We start from the raw sequence: 22,468 nt of genomic DNA, 5'->3' as shown, positions 1-22,468 counted from the left end.
CATACCTACTCCTCACAGTTAGCGGTCTCATTTAAAGCAGCGCATTGCACAAAAAAATATAATTCACATTTAACAAAATCTTTATGACCAGGTATGGCGATTGAAATTACTTTTTTTTTAAATTATGAGGCATGCTAATTCAAATGACCCAATTTCTCGTCAAGGGTCTTAAAACAACTGAAAACACTCAAATTTGAAGAAAGTTATTTATTTCGAAGAAATGCACAGAATAGAAAATAATCCAGTCCATTTCCCACAGTCCATCATTCAAGTAAAAAATAACTTGTAAACGATGAAAAGAACACGTACACGCTGCGAAATAAAAAAGAGGGAAGACTTGAACACTTATATTAAAACAACCTCAAAAATGTACAAAATTTGTAAAATAGGAAATAAATATAATTCACATCTAAATGGTTTTAACCAATGAATGACAGCGGACCCGTGTGTGCACAAACCACACACACACCTGCAGATATCTGGCCGCAGACATCGAACAACATACAAACACACACCTGTGCACCACAAGACACCACCACCCAGAACCTCAAAAAAAGACAGTTCTTTAAAGATGAACTAGTGAGAAGAAAAGAAACACTACCTCAGTGCAGCCCCCAAAATACATCAACTACAGCGAGTTTAATAGAATACAAAGTCTTAAGTCTGAGAAGCTCCTATTTTTTACTCCTGCATCAATATATAAAAAATAGGTAGCTATAACTATAAATGTTGTATTTCTAACAACATGCTAAACTTCTCCTACAGCGTTATCAAAAATGTGCAGATACAAAGGCAAATACATCAAAACCTTGATGTAAGGCTGACACGGGTCATATTTCAGCAAGATTATTTTTTGCCATTGTTGTAATAGGTCGGTCAGCAACAACTATCATTTGGCACAGCATGACTTTGCTGAAAATGTAAAAGCAAACAACTGATAACGCTAAGTGGAAAAGTGACAAACTCCCAGGACCCTGTCAAATCCAAAGAATGGCTCAATGAGGTAGATTTCACTTGCTGTCAAACCGATATAAAAATGAAACAAAAACATGTTGAGATGGTTGGTGGTGATCCCAAAGTTAAACAAAATAAATAAAAGAAATAAGGGGGAAAAAATGAATAAAACCAGTGTGAAGTGTGACATAAACGAGAGCACAGCTAGCATGCAATAAGAAACTCAAGTTAACACGTACTGATGAGAACATACCCTTGAAAAGTGATGCTCCCCACATGAAACAAAAGGTCAATTTACCTCAAATATAGTAGAACATATCTCTAATCTGCACCTCCTGATAGAAACACTGGAGAAAAATACCCGTACAAAGTTTATCCCTGAGAAGAGGAAGCAAAATTACAGAAGCAAACACACAGAGAATAAGGATGTGAACAAATATAGAACTGCTGGAATGCCAACGGTCACATTTGATATTCAGTATGGGTTTGCCCTAATCATTCGTAACAGCAAGAAAAATATGACACCTGAAAATGTTCCCTTATTTAAAAGCAAGATCTTCTCATTGAAGGGGTTGACTAATAAATTTACAGTCGCCTGCAAAAGTATTAGAACAGCAAAGTAAATGCCTTGGTTTTGTTGTATATTGAAGATATTTTGGTTTTAGATATAAAGATCACTATGACACAAAAGTTCAGAATTGCAGCTTTGAATTCGTAGTTTTACATCAAGATGTGTTAAACAACCGGGAAAGATGATCCTTTCTCTTAACCACCAATTTTGCAAGCGAGCAGAAGTTTTGGAACGAAGTGTTAAGGACTGATTAACCTCTACCATAGTGATCGAATGGCCAAAGGACAAAGAAAGGATGGGCTTATTATGGTCCGAAAGATACAAGCTCATCTGTGAAACATAGGGGAAAGTAGTGTTATGGCTTGAGCTTGCTTGGTTGCTTCTTGAATGAGCTCACTACTCTTTAAAGATAATATGACTCTTGACAGGGGCAGCAGTCCTAAAAAAATGTCTGAATTTATAGAAAGATGCATCTAAACTCATCGGGATGGGCTTAGTGATGCAACAAGACAATTATCCAAAGCACAGTGCCAACACACAAAACGACTTCATCAGGAGGACTGGCCAGGTCAATCACCAGACCTTAACACAATACAACATGCACCTTAGAAAAAAACAAGAACAGAAAGAGGCCAGGAACAGCCTTTCTAATGACAAATGCAACAACCTGGTGAAGTCAATGGTTCACAGGCTCCGTGCAATTACTGCAATATACAGGTTATGCCACCAAAAATGGATTCAATCATGTCTGTTCCAATACCTTTGCTAACATGAAAGGTGGGTTTAAAAAAAAAAAGCTCATCTTTCCTGGGTGGTTTAATACATCCTGATGCAACAACCACAAAATGAGAATTCTGAACTTTTGTGTCATTTCCTCTTTTTATCTGAAACCTAAATGTCTTTGGCATATTCAACAAAAAAACAAAGGAACTAGCTGTATATCAGTTTATAAATCTACATAACAAAAAAAAAACACTAAAATAAACTAGCAAGGCCACACAGCTTCAGGATGTTTAGTCTAACAACGCAATAGTGCATAATGGAGTCATATACAATTCGATACAAAAAATTATTTCACCCGGACTCACTCACCACGGCCGAAAGCATTACTGCTAAACAAGGGGAAGAAAAAAAAAATATCAGTGTATTAGCATTGTCTTAAGGATTAATGAAACTCACCTTTCTAGGTGGATATACACAGGAAACAAATCAAATCAAAAACATATTTCCCTCTCATTGAGATGCGAGTGTGCTTATCATCTAAACATTCACGATTACATTCACTAAATCAAATGAGACAACTGGAGCAGGGAGTTGTCCTGGTCAAGGTGTCTGTCTCACTGTTCCCTGCCTCTTTGTTCTTTCTACAGTACCTGAGTTTGAACAATTTCAATCAGTAGAAGGAAAAAAAAGCATTATTCTAGAAAGGCTTACCCCTGTGCATCTTTTGATTGTTCACAGTTAAAGGACCAATTATTCTTAGTGATCTCGTATATCTATTTATGTTTCACAATCCAAGGACCCTTGTTCACAAGGGTTCAGTAGAATTTAGCATTGTGATTTCTTAATTTTTTAGGGTGGATGGTACAGAACCCTACAGTCCAACCATGACTGGAACCCAGGGTAACAAAATTGCAGTTTAATGGATACCATCAATTGTGCAGTTTGCTGGGTCAGCATCTCTTCATTTTGCCTTGGTTCTTTATGCCTACAAAAAAAGGAAGTGTGTCATTTAAATAAAAAGTAAATATGTCAAGCTAGATGTGTATGTATTTGTACTGTCATTATAAAAATGCAGAAAAGTAAAATAAATGACAATATAAGTGGACAGATATACCAGTACTTTTAGATAGTGCATTTCCAAAAGCATACAGTAATTTGAATACAAGTATTTTCTAAATTTAAAATGGGCACGGGACCTAACTGGCAATATGGACAGAAGTTCTTCTTTGAAAGTATTTCAAATGTAGTGTAACATGAGGGCAATATACTCATTATGCAATGCAATTGAGACTTACTTGTTTTGTACTTGAGCCACTCGGCGCAGCCATCACCTGTTGCCTGCAACACACCCCAAATTCAAAAGTTGTCATACTCACACTGCTTCCTATTGATGGAAGCAACATACAATTTACAAATTCACGAGTCTAATTAAGGCCTCATATTGAACAAAGAAGCCTGTCAGGAGGCTCAAGTTGTAAACAAATGTATAGATGTATCACAAAGGCAATGGCAATCTATCTTATAGATAAAACTAAAAATGCAGTGAGATTTGAGTTTACACTATAAAAAAAAGCCAAATATCTTTACCCCGGGTGGAGGAAGCTTTCAGGCGGCAAGGTTCTTTGCTGTAGCATCATGCTTTGAAGGTGGCCACCAGAGCGAGGGTACATGGCCATGCGCATCTGGGCGGGCGAGAAAGGTAGCTGCTGGGGACGCTGAAGGGCTTCCATCAGGTGTGGGTGAGGTCTCTGCACAGTATACCGTCCTGGATCTAGATATGGCGCTCTCGGGTAAAGAGCTCCATTCCCAACTCCGTTGTGGGACGGCGGTGCTCCCCCTGGGTGGATACTGCGAGGGTCATAAATGAAATTGGGCGCAAGATGTGCGGTAGAGGGGAGTGGCTGGTTGCTCCGACGGCCGGCATTGTGGCTATCAAGATCGAGGATTTCTTTAGGACTTTCCGATCGTTCTGAGTTTGTCTTAGTGCGACTGCGTTTTGCTGGGCTATGGCTTCCGCTATTTCTACTTTCCCAATCCTCCAAGGCTCCTCCTTCAGGGGACATTAAACTCACACCCGTGGAGCCCTCGGAGCCTGTCGGTGACAGACAAATGTCATTGGCCTGATTGCTTCCTTTGGCACTGGAGGCAGGCAAATAAGTAGTAGGCTGCATCGGCCGCTGAGAACGCTGCCAATCGTCCAGAGGAAAACCCCCTCTACTGTTGGTGATGTTATGGGCCTGCGGTCCGTTGTAGTAGTGGTCCTGCGGGAATGGTGGTTGATATATGTTGGCATGGGCGTGTGGGGGCTGAGGGCCAAGCATGTGATATGAATAGGCAGTTCTTTGTTGCTGCTGATAGCTGGATTGGTCATGGGTATTGTGGAGGGCCTGGTTATGATATGGGAGGTGAGAAGAATGAGAAATGCCCCTCGTCATGTTTGTCTGGGTATACTGTAAATGTTGAGGGTTTTCTATACTGTACGAAGACATGACTCCGTTTACTTGGGATGGTGATTGAAGAGGCACTGCTGGATTGTGAGCGGGTGTCTGCACACCTGGATTACGATTTATCATCATTGTGGGTGGATGAATATTCAGAGTGTACGCCTGATGTTTATAAGCAGCATTAAGAGGTCTGTGTTTACCTGCCTGCAGACATTCCGAGCTTACCCGAGTTGGTGGCTCGCATGGTGTTTGGTCTCCATGTTCTGCTGGGCTTGGCTGGGAAGGTAAGTGTGGTGTGGGATGGCTGGGAGGGAGAGAGGTGAGAGGGGCTGGATGAGGGGGACCAGGGTGGGCTCCCTGTATGACACCATGTGAAACGCCATGCATAGAGCTTCTCTGTGCACTTTGATGAGAAGTTTGTACTTGTATAGCGCTCAGGCTCATCTTTGAAGGAGAGTGTTGACTGTGTTCCTGCATGGGCCCATTTAGAGGTTCATGAAATGGACGCTGCTGATTTTGGACATTCTGCTCACGGTGCTGATGTGCATTTAGCATTTGTGGCGAGCAGCTATTGGAAGATGGTGACATAGACTTTTGAATAAGTTCAGGGCCCTGGTTAGGACTGCTTTGTGCATGCTGAGCAGTATTAGATAGATAGGGGTTCTTGTAATTGTTATTTCTAGGATTGAAGTGCATGGGTAAAGGATTGGAACCATTATTTTGAAGTTGCCCATCTCCTTCCTGTATATGGCCCTCTGAGCCCCCCTGTGACAATTTTTGTTCATGCACCATTTCATGAGAGATTTCAGGGCTGTGCACTGTCTGGTTTTCAGTAGGTTTAGGAATAGACGGGTGGTTAACTGAAACGGTGTCGCCTGATAAAGGAGCTTCACCGGAAATGTCTGCAGCTGCTACCTTTTCTTCGGATGACCCTGTCAAGAAATAAATTTAAAGGGCAATTAACATAAGGAGAAGGGTATCAGAAAAATAGTGTGCATATTGAAAATATAATGTACATATTCACTGTTTTGGATAAACCCAATTCCAGGGCTGCACAACTCGGGTACACCAACAAAACCTGAATCAAATAATTGGGAGCGTTATCAAGCTTCTGGACAGCTTGTTGATGAATTGATCATTTGATTCAGGTTTAGTAGAGGGGGAAGATTTGGAAAAATATTGGATCCGTGCCCTATCCTATTTAGTACTTTATCAGGGTACGCCAGGTACAGTATTGCCTTAACTTTCTGGTTCATAAATATTCAATGAAAATCACAAGATGGTAAAAAAAAAACAATTATAATCTAGGATGAGCTTCCTGATGTGTTGATCCCATTAGGCCCCCTATCCCTAATCTCATACTCAAAAAACAGTATCCCATTGAGCTAATAAATATTCAGTTTACCACCTACAATGAGAAATAATTTAAACTGAATATATAAGCTGATGTGTATGAGAGGTCTGGGGAGTGATAAACTTGATTGTAAAATGGTACTCAAATTACTTTCGTCTTATCACAAGCAAGAAAATAAACTTGGGTCAGATATACCTTCAGGCTGAAAGTCTGTCTGCTGGGAAGACTGGCTGTCTGGCCCATTGTTTGCTGCGGGACAGAGCAGCTGAACGTCATGGGCTGGGGGAGCCTGCTGAGAGGAACGAGTTGGGATGCTGCCAACCCTTGATGGGAGCCTAGACTGTTGAAAGTGGCGCATGTCCTGATGGGGGGAATCGGCGGGAGGTCCCGAAGAAGCTGACAGCTGCTGCAAAGCAAGCATCTCTGGACTTTCCAACATAGAGGCTGATCGTGTTGTGCTGATGGAAGAGTCAGTGTTGCGTTGCTGCATGGGACCCGAGGAGTTGACCACAGCTGCAGGCATTTGGTATTGAGTATTGGAAGGAGGATGGGGATATCCAGCAGCCTCCGGCCAAGGCTTTTGTCCTACGGGAGGCGGCACTCCTCCGTAATTTAAGTTGTGCTGGTTGACCACATTAGCATCTTGCATGCATATTCCACTAGGTCTCTCTGGACACGGGTGATTCAATTTAGTCCACATGTTAGATGGTCCCATAGAGGGAGGCCTCATGCCTGTGTAATTGTGCTTTTGAGGTACGTCAGGGCCTGATAATCGGTTCCCCATTGGGTGCATCATGTGGCTTTCTGAATGATAGTGGGATGGGTATATGCTTGCTTCGGGTGGCGGTCGAAGTTGAAGGGCCATTGGTCGGGGGCCTAGAGATGGACCGTGTGTTGGGCCCATATATGGGAGCTGCTGCTGATGAAGAGGCTGGTTACCATCAGGGCTTATCGGATATCTATGGCCCATGTGATGCTGAGTAGGGAAAAAGTACAAAAAGAGGTTTAAAAAGTGGAATTCAATTTGTCGGCAAAATGTTTTATGTTGTAGAAATTGTTTCCTATATATAGTAGGTATACAAAAACATCACAACTCTAGTCACTTTAACCTGGCCTTTTGGAAATATTTAACCAATAATTAAAAGGAAAAAAAGTTTGGGGCCGGTGCTATAGGATGCTAGAAAAATGTGTGAGGTCATTAATTATGCTTGGATTACTATTATTATATTTTAATTGCGTTTAACAATGTCAACAATAATAACACAAGGCATATAGCTTTTGTCACAAACTGTACTTGGGCTTTGTACCTGCATGTTGAAGTTGGGAGGCAAACGATTCAAGTTGGAGTGTCCAAGCCTTGGAATGTGACCTGGGTAGGCAAAGCGTTGATGATCCATGCCCATTCTATGCGCATACATTTGTGGCCCATGAGAACCAGGGGGCCCAGGATGACGATGCAACTAGTCAGATTAAGAAAAGAAACAAAAGTTTTAGTGCACATTAAAATCTGTATACAAGTTACACATAAGAAGGTCTAAATATACCTGTTGTACTGGGTGGTAGAGGCCCCTGGTGTCTCCTTCATGGCGGCCGTGTTGGCTGGGAGAAAAGCCCCAATGAGAGGGTGGAAGCTGTCGAACTGACTTGCTGACTTTGTCATCCAACGGCGTTTGTCCTTTGCCTCCCTGCGAACTTCGTTTACGCTGAACCTCTTCGGTGGCCTTGATTAAACTCTCAGGTCCCAAATGTCTACTGCTGCGATTACGCTTTTTATCCTTGCGCTCCTTGTCCTCTTTGCTAATGTGGAATTCTTCATCGGTGTCACCGTCCTCTGGCGGCAAGTGTTTTAATTGGGCCCGATTAAAACAGCGTTCAAGAGACTCTGCCATGACTGTGTATTCTGCGGGGAAGCGGATAAAAGGATTATGGAGTAACATAATATTCCTAACAATACTCACTGTCCCTCTTTACAAAAACAAATGATAATAATAATAAACAAAAGATGACGTCTCGAAGTTGTGATCAGTCCATTAGGTCAGAGGGCGTGTCTACCCACCCACCCCCGTCACCGCTAGCCTTACTCCCCAGGGAAACTATTCAGAGGAATTGATAGCTCTAGACATGGGCTTAGGTGCTGGAATGTTTCTCTGGCCCTGCAGGGACCAGCCAGATCCTCCCGAGGATTTGAGTACTGCTCAATCATTGCTCATTAATCACTGTCAAGGCTGCTCTGGCCCCCACCCCCATTTCTACATTTACTACACCCTTTTTCTTTTGTTAAGTCTCAGCCAAACTCAGTTGACAGCCTGGTTGTTGACATTTGGGCATGTGAATAAATTATTAATCTTATTTACCACTATCTTCGCCGTTGTATTCCATGCAGTTTTGAAATATAAGCTTCACGTCAGAAATAAACTCTTCTTTAGCAACATACTCCCCATCATTGAGTTTCTTCTCAATGGTGGAAAGGTCCATGGGGGTCTGAGGGAAGAGGTAAAAAAAGAAGTTCTGGTTAAAAAAAAAGTTCTTAACAAAATTGGCATTTTACCGTTTTTGTACCTGGATTATGTCATGGTAATTGGGGGCATAGGAGTCATCCACAGGTTCTAAGAAGGGCCAAGCATCTTTATGAGCCTTCAAGGCCTCCAGCACTAGTAGGGGAGATCAGTGGTCAGTGACGACTACTCTATTCATAAACATTTAGCCATTTTAACAACTACTCTGGAGGCATACCTTTGTATAAACCGGTATAGTCTTCTTCCATTTCATAGCTGAAAAACAAACAGCCAAAGTTTTGCATTGATATTAAATAAAAAAAATAATTGTAAAAGAGCTTCTTACAATTCTTTAGTCGACCGTGCTCTGAGGACTGGTGAAGAAGGCTCCAAATTAAGAAGTTCTGGTGGGAGGTCTTTTCCTTCAGACAACAAATAGGCTTTTTCCTCACGCATCTTCCGTCGCTTTGCCCGCTCTGAGGTCACAATGCAAAAGAAAGACAGCAAAAGTGAGGAACAGAACGAAAGGAAAGAAAAATATAACAGAGCCACTCAGTGTAAAAATAAAAAAATAGACAGGACAGAGGTAATACATATTTAGCCTTTTACCTCTTGAATTCAAAAAGCTAACCACTGAAGCTGTAAAGGACTTTAAAGGCCTTTGCCATTTTAGCCAGGACTGACTCATTAAATAGAACTCAGATAAAAAAGGAGCAATTGTCAACTGAGGTGATCAAAAGAGCAAACAGACACTGTACTTCTATCACCACTTTCTTTTAACATGAAAGGCATGTCAGTATGTCGTTGGGCGCATTAACGATGCTTGAGGTAGGATCCCACACAGAAGAGTCAAAGTTTTGCTCTTTCTTCATAATACATAAATGATGCTGCTCCATCGAAACACAGTTCATTAGCCACTATCACAAAAGAGAAAGTGATTCTGGAATGAATTTCTTTCCAGTTATAGTCTTAGTGCAAAATACTGTATACATATGTACCTCACAACATACATATGTTACTCTACCATGGCAGATGGAATGGTGAAATAAGAAAGCAAAAACTAGAGTGATGGACATGTAAAAGTCAGGCTGAGGGAGCCCTTGATCTATTTGTTGCAGCTATCACAGCCTTCTACCTCTCCTCCCTGACAAGACAGGTCACTGATGAAAGAATGTGAAATCATTGCATCAAATCTTAAGTTCGACATCAAGGTTCATTAAAGTGAGTACTCCTTTTGCAAGACCCACAAATGGTAGAGATTGCCTTTGGATTTTCTTATCATGAAAAAGATGAACTATAATTTCTCCTTTTATTTCCACCAACTCACCCTCCACAGCTTTGATCTTCTCCATTTTCTCTCGCAGTCGTTCTTCCTGCTGTAGCCTTTCTTCTTCTCGCCGCTGCTCTGCCAGCAGGACCTGCCTGTCCAGCTCTTCATCTTTTTTCTTTTCAAACTCCTCTTTAACATCAACATTGTCCTGAATACAAAGAATAGGAACATTCGTAAGTGCCTGACAGACATGTTTTCTTAATTTCAAAAGTAGAAATGACTCATACCTCCTCATTATGGTTGATGCATTTTTCAGCAAACCGTTGTGATGCACGGAATGGAGTGGGATCCTCAAGTTTCTGTTTCAGCTCACGCTCCTGAAACAAAACGATCACTGCATAAGTAGTTGTAAGTAGTGGAAGGTTATTTAAAGACTGTGCTATATCAATTAAGGTCAAATCTTTGACTTAAAACATTGGCTCCCATTGACAATGGCAATAGATGTTCTATCCATTTGAACTGGAAAAAAATGTCATTGGCTGTCACACCTAGTTCAAATGGTTTGGAAGTCTAATCGAGGCAAGGTCATTTCAATTCAGAGGAGAAAAACTAAAAGATCCAAATGACTAGATGTCTATCAATGGCACAGAGGGAGTTTTAAAAAATTGAATTGTTTTAATTCAATTGAATTCAATTAGCTTTCAAGACACAGACAACCACAACAAGCAAACTGTGAGGGCCCTGGGGAGGTTTGGGTGAAGGAGCTGTGAGTATTGAGAGGTCACTGGTTTCCCTTCCCCCAGTACCTCCTTCTCTCTTTTGCTGCCAACATTCCCTCACATCTCCCTGGGGGTGACAGACTAGCTTTACCAGTCAAAAAGTCAAACCACATAAGTCAATAGATTGAAGAGTGGGTTCATCCATTGCTTTCTGCCGTGAAAGGACATCATGGACTCCTCCTGCTTCCAATCTATGGCCAAATATGGTTTATCCAAATTATTTTAATTAACAATCTGAAATTAATACGATACGAGTTCCCCTAAATTCTCTCATTCAAATCTTAAAACGTTTAGAATCTTGCACTATCATGTATGAGAAAATAACATGCCTCCTGTCAAAACCCATACCGAAAGAGAGCACATGGTAACTAAGGAAACTGTCAGCCAAAGGCAACTTCTGAACAAGCCCCTTAAAAGTGTCTATATCGAGCCTTGTGCAGATCTTGTCAAATTCCATCAAGGGAGCAGAACAACCCTCTCAAGTGACAAGCCAGTCAAGACTATGGACTATGAAGTGCATTTATAGCCATCTAAAATTTTCAAGTCTCTGCAGGTGGAAGGGAGAGAAAACCAAAAAAAGATACAGGGGTGTAAAAAGGAAGTTAGTAACGAAAAATGCAGGTGTGCGTGCATACACAGCTATTTATATATTTCCATAGAAAAAGTCAAGCCAGAGGCTCTTCTATTGTAACCACTTAGAGGTTGAGAGGATCCCGCAGCACAATAAAGCTGTCATTCAATAGACTTTGTCCTGCCTCAAGGTGAGCCACTGCCTGCTGTCACTGTCCGTGAAATGACTGGTGACAGCAGCTTGAGACACATGGAGGGATTGGTTCACGATGGATAAAGACACACTATTTGACATTTTGCCGTGCACGTGGCCAATGCCCATCTCCACCCTCCCAAAGGAAAAACAAAAGAAGAACGTGTCCTATAATTAGGGCACCTATGCAGGAAAAGGAAAACCCATAGTCCAAAACTATGCTATTACTAAAGTAGACATATACTTTGGAAGTTGGCACTTTGGAGGTGATGTCAACAAACTTCACTTTTGCAAAAATTTAAATTAGTTTCAAATTTGCAGGTATACATGAATTTTAAATTAGTTTTAAAAAAAATTACAATTATGTAATTGTTTCTAATATAAACTGAACTTTGCGGGATCTTGTGCTGAAAATGAACTCACCCAACACTTATCATGGGAATGGACAGGTGCAAAACTAAGAACTAAATTAAAATGTAGATATTTCATTTACCTTTTTCCCCCCAATTGCTAGATATATTCCAATTCATTTGAATGCTTTTCTTGAAATTAACCATTTAATTATGTATAGCACTTTGATTTGATACTACCAAGTTCTTGTTTACTACAAGCATAGAAGTGATGAAATTAATGACAGCCTCTGACCTTGTGTTCAATCATGTTGCGAATCTCAGGCAGAAAATTCTGACTGATAACACGGTAGAGATGGCGGTCTTGAGAAGACTGTTTATCCTTTATGCTTTCGGCCAAAGCAACCCATTGATCTTCTGTTTCACACACAAGTGACCAGGTGCCTCGCTTAGGACCTAGTTAAAGAAAATAACATTTATTTACAGAAGATAAAACAATACAAACATTTCTGTTAAAATACAATATATATCTATCACCTTTAACAGGAGATATGTCATCTATTCCATTTTCGGTATCCTCTTCACTTTCTCCATCACTAAAGGGCACATACAAAAAAAAAATACTCAAATACTGCACAACATAAGCAAAAAATGCATGTACAACTACTTTACTTTAATAATAAAAAAGTTTATTTCTCATATAGTCTCACATAGGACAGGATACATATAATATAATAGCAATCACAATATACACGAACTATATTAACAATGCTGCAATTCCGAGGATACCAATATTTTTAATTGACATAGTCATTGGGGTGTTTACTATTGTGGTTGTATTTTTCAATATGCATAGTGTCAATGCATTTATACAGAACAGCAATATTAAAAAAAATACATACAATTAGTTTGAAATTGAAAATTTTGAAAAATGTATTTAATAAAGGTAGGATTGGATCTCACATATGAGCACCATTAAGTAATTATCTCATCTCATTTTCTGAACCATGGTATCCTCACCAGGGCACGGGGGTGATGGAGCCTATTCCAGCTGACTTCGGGCCAGAGGCGGGGGACACCCTGAAATGCTGGCCAGCCAATCGCAGGGCTCAAGGAGACAAACAACCATTCACATTCACACCTCGGGGCAATTTAGAGTGTCCAATAAGCCTACCATGCATGTCTTAGGAATGTGGGAGGAATCCGGAGTACCCAGAGAAAACGCACGCAGGCCCGGGAGAACATGAAACTCCACACTGGTGGACCGACCTGGATTTGAACCTAGGTCTCCCACTGTGAGGCCGACGCGCTAACTACTCATCCACCATTGAGCACCTTAATCAAGCACTATAATATAGTTATGTCCATTAAACTAGGTTTGAGATCATTACGCATTATCAGAATTCATACATAAGGTGCAATGTAAAAAAAAAAAATAGAAAAAAAATAATTGGCCACATTTGCCTGTGATATGAAGATATACATATCCTGACAACAACAAAATCACCTTTGTTTGGATTGAGACTCATCCATTATTTTCTTTTTGGGAGGTCTTCCTCTTTTCTTTTTTTCTGGTAATGTTAACTCAGGATTTCCACTGTACGGAAGGCAGCATGGACAAAATTTAATACTTCCAAAACGCAAATGCCTACTTCTTAAAATTAATACCCACATATTCAACGCCACTTTTACTGGACCGGATCAAAACAAAGGCAGCTTTTTGAAGAAGAAAGATGCGAGAGTGGCATTTACTGTTTACCTGATTGTGTCTGCTTTTCCCTTGAGTAGTTCTTCCTTGTACATACGGGTGCCATAGAAATACCAGTAGAGGGCTCCATTTCCATCTTGCCCAAGGGGTTCCACCCTCAGACTGTCTGAATCCAGACCCTGATTGGGAGTCAAAGACAAATGAATTCATACACACGCATCTCTGTAGTAATTTCCAGAGGGACTGTATGAAACGTTTGCCATTTAAGTAGACAAATCTACTTGGTCCTTACAACCTCTTAAAATACTAGATGAATCACCCTACTATTTTCCAATTTGCGTGATTGTGTAATAGGACTTCAAAAATTATGGTAACCAAACATTGTTATTTTCTAAGTGCTAATAACTAGCTTTACACTGAAAGTAATACTATACACACCGCCAACAAACACTTCTAGTTGTAATTATAAGTGGTGTACTTATAGACTATTGTACTATTGAAGGGTACCGTGATACTTGTAGTATACCTTCAGCCGGTCAAAGACATCTGCAGCATCCAGACGGTAATCGCACAGACGGTGCAGTAGTTCGACCTGAGTGCGGGGCGGCAGGTTTTCAAAGGACTCCTCCCGAAGTGGGTTGGGCTTTCCTTCTTCCAGTTCCCACCTGTAGCTGATGATGTCATCCAGATATCTGCTGAATGCCTCGGGGCTAAAGTGCAGAAGGAAAAGTATACAGTATGTTTTGTTCTTTTTTTCAGCAAATGCTTGCTCTACTGTTGTGCAAACCCATTTAAAACCCAATATGATCTCTCTTGATTTTTTACCATACAAGGTGTGCAGCATTTAGATGAAACCAATCGAATTGGGAATTTTTGCATAGAGAATACTCACAATTTGTGCGAAGGTAACCATACCTCTAAAAACACTCCTAAACCTTGTACAAAGCCTTCTCAGAAGAGTTGAAGCGATCTCTTATACCTACAAAAGGCAGGGTTGATGTCTTTCTAAGAACGTGGATTTAGAATAAGGAATGATCTTAAATCCATAAGTGCATCAAGGAATGTGAGTGAACATCCATCTGTCCCGTCCCGATTATCTTGGCAATATAGTATACAGGCAATATACAGTGGGTATGAAAAGTACATTCTGAAGTGATGACAAGTTTTAAGTAAAATATTCTATGTAAAAAGGAAATGATATTTTTTTTCAGTGTAGATGAAAATATAGTAGCGACAGCTTCAACTTTTGAATGAAGACAAAAAAAATTTTGCATCGACCTGTATCTCTATCTCATTGCATTTGTACCACTGAAATGCATAATTTTGGAAAATTTGTTGAGAAAAAATACTTTCACATTGGTAAGTTATTCTTTCTCCATGTTGGCTAATGTACCCTAGAGTTACCCGATTAATTGGTGCCTTTTACCTCCAACTCAAAAAGAGAACAAGACTAGGGGGTGAGCATCTATGCTACGTAGAGAAAGCGGACCAGAATAAAATGGCTTATCTTGAAAGAGCAGTGTGCACTTTTCACACAGCTGTAGACTCCCCTCCTCCCTAACCTCATCTCCCTCTTCCTTTCTGTCCCTTGTTCTCACTAACACCCTCCACCCACCCACCTTCCTCCACTCCGGCAGAGCGTTTAACGCGTCCAGATGAAAGGGGCAGCTCTGTGAAAGGCCAGTGGTGAGCATGCACCCCCAGGGATGCCAGCGCCTGTCCAGTCCAATAAAGCAGGTTGTCCTACTGTTAGTGGCTGCCTGGACCGGATCATTCCTTTCTATGTTTATCCATTGGTCCCCTTTGCATCTTGCTCATTTTGAGTAGTTGGAATTAGTACTTAGATGTGTATTAGTATTATTCCCTGGTGTACACCCCTTCACATTAAGAGATTAAATATTCTGGTTCTGTGATTCCAGTAATGTACACACTGTTTGTGGCCTAAGCAATGCGAAAACACTCACCCTTCTACGATAGGGCAATCCCCGTGGAACTAGGCTAAGATTGAATCAAAGGCCTTTTTATCACTGTATATAGCAACACGTGGCCTTGTGATTTGATTTAGTGGAATAATCATTTTTGTTCATGGAGTCATGCTGACACTATCCAAAAGAAATGAATGCCCATGTGGTTTTCCAATTATTTACACTCACTTTTGAAGATCAAATGTTATTGCAATTGAGTAAAGAATCATGTGCCCAAATCATGCTTATGACACGCCCACTCAGGCCAACATGCAAAGCATTGCCTCACCTACCAAACTCACTAGATGAGTGGCTTCGATTTTGAGTCTCCTTCACAATTGGGTTGTGTGACAAAACACTGGGTAAATTGACTGACGATATAGCCAATGGGCAATAAGAGTGAAGCTCATTCCCATGATTTGACCCAATCAGGGCAACGCATACTACATGGTAAATATCAATGACAATTTATCCATTTTAAGTGACCAGTTCAATAAGCCTTTTACCAATAAAGAACATAATTTAGTCGCAACTTACGTAATGTCAGTGCGCTGGTAACATCCCTGCAGCAGACAAGCAATAAGGTCCCCGAGGAAGTTCAAATCCTGCTCTGAAAGAGCTTTCTCCAATTCCTTGACACAGAGCAAAGAAGCCATTAACAATCCAATGCTAGAACCCTAAACTGAAAAAGACAATGTAGCAAACACAGAAAGTATATATTTTTTTCTTGTACAATCATTGCTTAAAAATATTAGTTATTAGTTTGAATGTTATATATTATTTTGAAAACAAACTGAGCAGTTTAGCAAAGAAATATGCATCAGATGTAAGTTGAAGACAATAGATAAAACATATTTTAAAAATTGTAAGTACATTTTCAAGAAGTGTGCCATAAAAATAACAACACTAAAGAGAAATCTAAAGCAAAAACACAATTTTATAGAGTGAAAAATGTTTAAAAGTCGATAGCTCAGTAATGCTGATAAACCTTTACCGGGTTTGGCGCAAAATTCCAAAACAATGTATAATCCACGTACATTTCCCTCAAATGAATAAGGTAGTATCTATCTAAAAAAAATTATACCTGTGGTTTGTTTGAATGAGCTAAGAATAAAATCCATTAAAACACTAGTCAACAATAAAATTGGTGCTTTTGTATGACACCATTCAAGAAATTATTGAGGATATCACATTGTTTGTCATTGTACTCCATGAAAACGTCACATCTGCTCTCACGCGGTCACTAAAATATGACACCAACCTCTATAACATCTTTATTTTATGGGACAATATGAATAATTGCCACGCCAATGTCTCGTTGTTTCTCAAAAAATGTAAACGGTCCTAAATTAATCAAAACAAAAGGTTCATCTGATGAACGCACACCATTTCGTTAGTAACCCAGAGTTGAGGTTGGTTCAGCGATGACTCTTCTTGCCTGAGTCATTTTCTTATAGTCGGAGGGATTTATGGAGTAACGAAAACCGGCAGTGCAAACTCTAAAAATCAGGAGAATTAAGAAATGATGACAAGCAGCAGGTAACAATGCTCTTGCTCTTGACTCCTCCACTGAACTGCAACACAGCATGCAACCCAGTCCAATTACAAGGCTCTAAGTTAACTGCTTTCTGACTGGTTGGGGATAATGTAAAAAAAAAATTGGCATGCTAATAAAAGATAACATTCCCCAATGGGGCATGTGGATGAAATAATATATGACTTGATATTGTACAAAAGGCTGTTTAAAGTCGCCTGCATCACCTAAGGTTTGACCCTGTATCCCTTTGGGCCCTAGCTAGTCGTATCCATTATAGAGTCCTCCATAACACCACCATATCAATGGCAAAAGCATCATTGTACTACATATTTACAAGGATTGCAGGTTATAGTCATTATATTATACACAGAGGCGACTTAAGAGTCTGGAAAAAATACGGGTGTGACGCCATTTAGGCTCTCTAGTATGCTTGTTTATGAAAGACCAGGTCAGACTGGGGAGAATTCTTCTGGCATAAAAGAAATTATCTATGAGAACTTAAACAGAAAATAAAAATCAATAAAAGGATATTAAGGCTTAGTATAAAGACCTGTGATAGATCGAGCATGAGGAGCAGTTTTATTAGAAGCCTAAATGCTGTGGCACACCCACAAAGCCAGTAGTATGAGGGGGGTTGGCCTCTCTGGTTACCCTCACAGAGGACAGTTTCCATGTCATTGCTGTTAACAGCTCATCTGGGGTTCATATCACTACTAGTTGGACGAGTGAGAAGGGTTTGTAGGAGGGGGAAGGGACGGTTGTTTCTTGTGTCGGAAGTCCTCTGTTAATGTGCTTTGGTTCTTTATATTTCTTTCCCCCCACCAGCGGGTCCCATTCAGTTCACACATGGACCCTGCTAGAATCAGCACCTGACAACAACCCCACCCCCACTTGCTTGGATGCGCACAACAAATGCATGCCCATCCATAAAACCACAGGAAAGTGTTTCTCTCTTACGTCCTCAAGATATCCAGAATTTCTTGATCTAGAGTGTATAATCTCTATTGTGCATCAACTAAAGCCCGCTGACTCCATCCAACAACATTTTAGTAGTTGGATTTCCCTATTGTTTAATGCCATTTAAAAAAAATCTGTCAAAGTCACTTTCAGAGCACTAGAGCAAGCAAAAAGATGTCCAAAGCGAGAACAACCTCAATAACCCCTTTTAAACTGTTTCTCAGGGGTGTCTTTTTCCTGTGTCACTCTTCTGTGTGAATGGCTCTGATGTAGAATCAACAATTTCCTGGCTTTGGGGGTTGTATTAGGATCGTATCAAAGGCCAGGACAGTGTCTGTGTGAAAGGTAATGCCGAAGAGCTGTAATGGGGGTGTTAATGTTAGCACCCACAGCTCATTTCTCTCAATCTGTTGTAGCCACGCAACCATAATATACATTAGGGCTTCGGGGCCAAAATTAAGGCCCAGTGCCTTAGATGCACTACATGACTCTTGTCATTTGGTTCAACAGCAATAGGCCACCATTAAATTTATTGAGTAATAAAACAGGGTTCATTTCAACAGGCCAATTCTCGAATGGATGCCAAAACTTAGGCAATTTGGCTATTTATAGGCCCTTTGGTAAATCTGATTGCAAGTTTCCTCATTTTTCATTTTAAATAGAACTGGAAGCTAGGCAGTGAAGGAAGGAAATGTTTGTATTGGCACAATCGGATGGTTTTAATTGTATGTCCCTATCCTTGATATTTTTGCTTATTTCCTTCACAGATTAAGTTGTGTTTCTCTGATGTTTCAGCTTGTCAAAATGTCATTTTGTTTGACAGTTGGGAATAAGAAATTTCCACAGTAATCAATAAACTATTCCCTTGACAGACAGACGAGAGGGAGGACAGACATACAATGACAGAGACAGGTAGAAAAAACAGCTTGCCGAATGCAACCGTCTTAAAGTGATAAACACTGACAGTCAAATAATGCAGAGCCTATCTGCTAAACTGAGAGGAATTGCTCAAAGTGGGCGTGGTTTCCTTGTGTTTTGAATACGCTTGTGAAAGAGAACAACTGCTAATGTCAACTAGCTAGCTACCTGGGCTAATCTGTACAGAGATGAGCGGCTCAAAAGTCAATATGGCAATCCACTCATAATGGGTAGCCAGCCATTCATCCTGTAATATGCAAGACAGTCCTGACTCTAAATGCCCCATCCTGCACAACCACAAGCAGGACACTTGTTTGTCCTCCTATCTAAAACTGGACCTGAACACAACATACACACACATACGTGTCATTGAGTGCTCGCTGCATTAAAGAGACACTCTAGTCTAGTGGAAGTCAATACACAGGGGAGCAGTGGCCTGGGAAACTCAATTTTGACGAGCACTGTACTCACTTCCCAAAGTGCACTTATTAAAACATAAAGAGCAGGTTTTACATTACAATTTTGGCTGAATTACACTTTTTGACAGAGCACATTGAAATGGATTGGATAAAATAGTCTTTTGGTTGTCATGGTAATTTAATGCACCATGATCAGAAAGAACATGACCCTAATGATGACTTTTCCAATAGCATAAACTTTAGCTTATGTACTCTAATTACATTCAACTTCCATGGAAAGTTGTCGGGACCTCCAATCAAGATAATACCTGGTTTGGTTACATTCACAGAACTTGTCTCTTATCTCAGCTTTACAACCAGTCTGAAAGACAAGTGTCTTTCAACAGTAAAGGGAAGTCACCCCCAGACTAGAGACAGGAGAAAAGGAACCATGGGGAGCTGCAACAATGGGGTTGGCTGAGACAAACCCTAGTGTATATGCCCCTCTACCTCCCCCATGTGAAATCATCTGATGCATGTACCACTGCCCTCTTGTCAGTCACAGCCTGGGGGAGGGTTTGCAGCATTTCTAAAGCACTCCAATACTGCAAGGCATACAAGAGATTGTATTTAAAAACAACAACATTAAAACGATCTCTTGATCTTTAAGGGATACTCGGTGACTGAAACTTTCTCCGGTCAGCTGATGCGGGTAATTGTTGCTTGTCCTTTTGCCACTGTCAATCGACAGACAGGCCTTACTGTAAGGAAAAAAAACTCGAGAAACATGTTAGAACTCAGTGACGAACATGGGTAGAAAAAATAAGGAATCAGGAAGTCATCGGCGGCCAGGGTTATTCAAAACATTAAACCAGAAAACTAGGAAATAAGGTATACAAATTTAAACAATGATTTGGATTGTCAATATCCAGGTAAAGGTGAATGACAGTCACTGCCAACCAAGTACGTCACTTAGCACAACCGGTGGGTAAACCGGCTTCACTTGTTACTGGTATGAGGCATTAAATCCAGCTTCCTTTTACTTGGGAACCTTAAAATTAAACTTCACAATAAGGAAAAAAAAATCCCTGCGATTGTCTACCCACCGATACGGACTGCCACCTCGCCTGGTCCCCATAGATGGCTGGGATAGGGTCCAGCACCCCCGCAACCCTTGGGAGGGTAAGCGGTATGTAAAGTGTGTATGTTAAATCCACGTGAACTGTATTTAACAAATATATAATGACCTCACCCCACAACAATTTCCTTTTTACATCTCCATCTTGCATCAAAAGTCAAGTCCTACAGAACTTAACTTTCTTTTTACACACAACATACGGTCAAATATTAACAAAAACAATGTTAGTTTCCCAGATGGTGATCATTTTGTCATCCACCATTGGAAACTTAATCTAAAGTCAAACATCCATCTTGGAGAGTGCAATACAAATGTATTATTTAATTATCATTTATTCGTTATTATTTCTGCTACTTGTTTATGTGGCGTTAAAAGTATTCCAGAATAAACAACACAAAATGACTATGTAAATCCCCCAGCACAATGCATTGACAGACCATAGAGACACCTTAGTTGTGGGAACATTTTAATGACGTTTCTTGAATTTAGACATCAAAGGACGAAACTTCAACAACGACCACAATGCGCCAGTTGGGGGGGGGGGGATTCAGGGGGGCACGTACGTTTACGTTGACGCGCAACGAATCATCAAACTGAGCGTTCCTTCAAAGACGTTTAAAACAACGATACACCATCTATTAAACCACCCCAAACGCTGTTGGCTCACACATTTAAAGTTTAACAACAAAGCCTTCTCCCCCATTTGCTTTTGTCCCCACTCTGTTGGGCGTGAGATGACTGGACAATAAAAGGCAATTGATGTTGTTGATTCCAATATATTTGAACCATGTACGTACTTTGTTATCCTCCCCCTATTTCGATTAGCTCGCCACACGGCAATCGGTACAGATTACAAGGAACAGGGTGGCCTTTATTGAAAAAGAGTGGCTAGATCAAGTGATATTATATACATGAGTACACATTGTGTTCAAGCTCTCAAAGCGATATCGGCAAGCACACTTTGAAGGATTTCTCTTCCTCCCAAACGGGGGGAGCAAACAATGCCCCGAGAAGCATCTGCGTCTGGCTCCTGGGGCCAGATGGCTCTCGAATGCGAGACAATAAAGTCCCCAAAACCCACGCCGTGAACTTCACTTTTTTGTTGTTGCAAACAACAAGACAAGAAAATATCTTCATTTACTCGTTGGTCGTTATCACGCTTTCAAAACAAACCTGACAATGTTAGTTTCACTTTGTTTTACCGACTTGGAATACAAAAAAATCATGCTATTCTCGATCGATTACTGTATGAAAAGATGACAATTTAATTATTATGATTGAAGCACAAACAATAAACTGTTGGGAAATCATTGGTATAATTAATATCATCACATGAACACCCATCGATGATAACGAGAGCGACGCGTAACTCATAAGGAAACCAAGCTCACGATTAGCTTTTATAAGTTATTCAATTTTGACTTTTCATCTCCGGTGACCTTTACTCAGCAATAATTTAACTTTTACAGAGGCTAATAAGTTAGCAGTGTATTGCTAACGTTAACGGGTGGAAGTTCAAAGAACAGTTAAGGTGATTCGTAGTAGTGCAACTTAGCATAAGGAACACGCTCAAAAGCTGACACAAACACTACTTTATTTCTACTATGATTTAGAAAAAAAATGATGTTAATACAGTCAATACAATGCTTTTAATTTACCTCGATTTCAAAGTCGGGAAGGTTGAACGCTGCCCTGAACAGTGAACAGAAGTGGGCGATGGCGGGGACTTCCCACCAAGACTGGACTTCTTCCACAGAAACTGTACATCCCTGGGACATTTTGTGGCTGGGGAGATGGTGTGAAGTTTGCTTCTCGCATTAGAAAGCGGTCCGAGGTTTAAAAGTTGACTTGGGACTAAACTTGCTCGATCAGACCGACACGAAGTGCTACTACGGCCATTCGCCGGTTGCTTCAATCTGTGTCAATCAGGAGTGGAGGTGAACAGATGGGCCGGGCTATACCATTATTCGTCAGATAGGGGAAGGCTCATACGTAACTTTAAAGTTACTTCTACTAATAAACAAACCAAATTGCCAGTTGTTTCTGCATAAGAATTGAACTTGTTTCACTTCATCTTGGCAATTGAACATGCGTGTTTTAAATATTGATTAGTAGCATTTGGTCTTGATTGTGCAACCTTTGTTT

The 22,468-nt window shown here is 40.5% G+C and overlaps 1 protein-coding gene across 2 annotated transcripts; it reads right to left on the bottom strand.

Annotated features, from left to right (window-relative positions):
- Window positions 1-192: 192 nt before the first annotated feature.
- cecr2 (CECR2 histone acetyl-lysine reader) lies at window positions 193-22,238 on the bottom strand. 2 transcript variants are annotated; one of them, XM_077710328.1, is made up of 19 exons: window positions 21,982-22,238; window positions 15,913-16,007; window positions 13,938-14,121; window positions 13,463-13,590; window positions 13,211-13,300; window positions 12,241-12,299; window positions 11,999-12,159; window positions 10,099-10,188; window positions 9,869-10,019; window positions 8,888-9,017; window positions 8,780-8,817; window positions 8,606-8,697; window positions 8,401-8,527; window positions 7,591-7,946; window positions 7,354-7,506; window positions 6,242-7,022; window positions 3,836-5,624; window positions 3,544-3,586; window positions 193-3,233 (listed from the first exon to the last, which is right to left on the bottom strand). In XM_077710328.1, exons 1-19 carry the CDS (start codon window positions 22,099-22,101, stop codon window positions 3,228-3,230), a joined length of 4,593 nt encoding a protein of 1,530 aa, XP_077566454.1. In that variant the 5' UTR covers window positions 22,102-22,238; the 3' UTR covers window positions 193-3,227. The 2 variants fall into 2 exon arrangements, with proteins under 2 accessions (XP_077566454.1, XP_077566455.1); XM_077710329.1 differs by lacking the exon at window positions 13,211-13,300.
- Between the last annotated feature and the right edge of the window lie 230 nt (window positions 22,239-22,468).

This window comes from Stigmatopora nigra, chromosome 2, assembly GCF_051989575.1.
Source record: "Stigmatopora nigra isolate UIUO_SnigA chromosome 2, RoL_Snig_1.1, whole genome shotgun sequence".
Classification (NCBI taxonomy): Eukaryota; Metazoa; Chordata; class Actinopteri; order Syngnathiformes; family Syngnathidae; genus Stigmatopora; species Stigmatopora nigra.
The sequence above is the reverse complement of the archived record's forward strand: the minus strand, read 5'-3'. Positions and strand labels throughout refer to the sequence as shown.

Coding starts and splice junctions, on each gene's coding strand:
- cecr2 (XM_077710328.1), bottom strand. CDS start 22,101: ATGTCCCAGGGATGTACAGTTTCTGTGGAAGAAGTCCAGTCTTGGTGG. Junction 12,160..12,240: donor TGACATATCTCCTGTTAAAG/GTGATAGATATA, acceptor TTCTTTAACTAG/GTCCTAAGCGAGGCACCTGG. Junction 7,947..8,400: donor ATACAACGGCGAAGATAGTG/GTAAATAAGATT, acceptor GCTTCCCCGCAG/AATACACAGTCATGGCAGAG.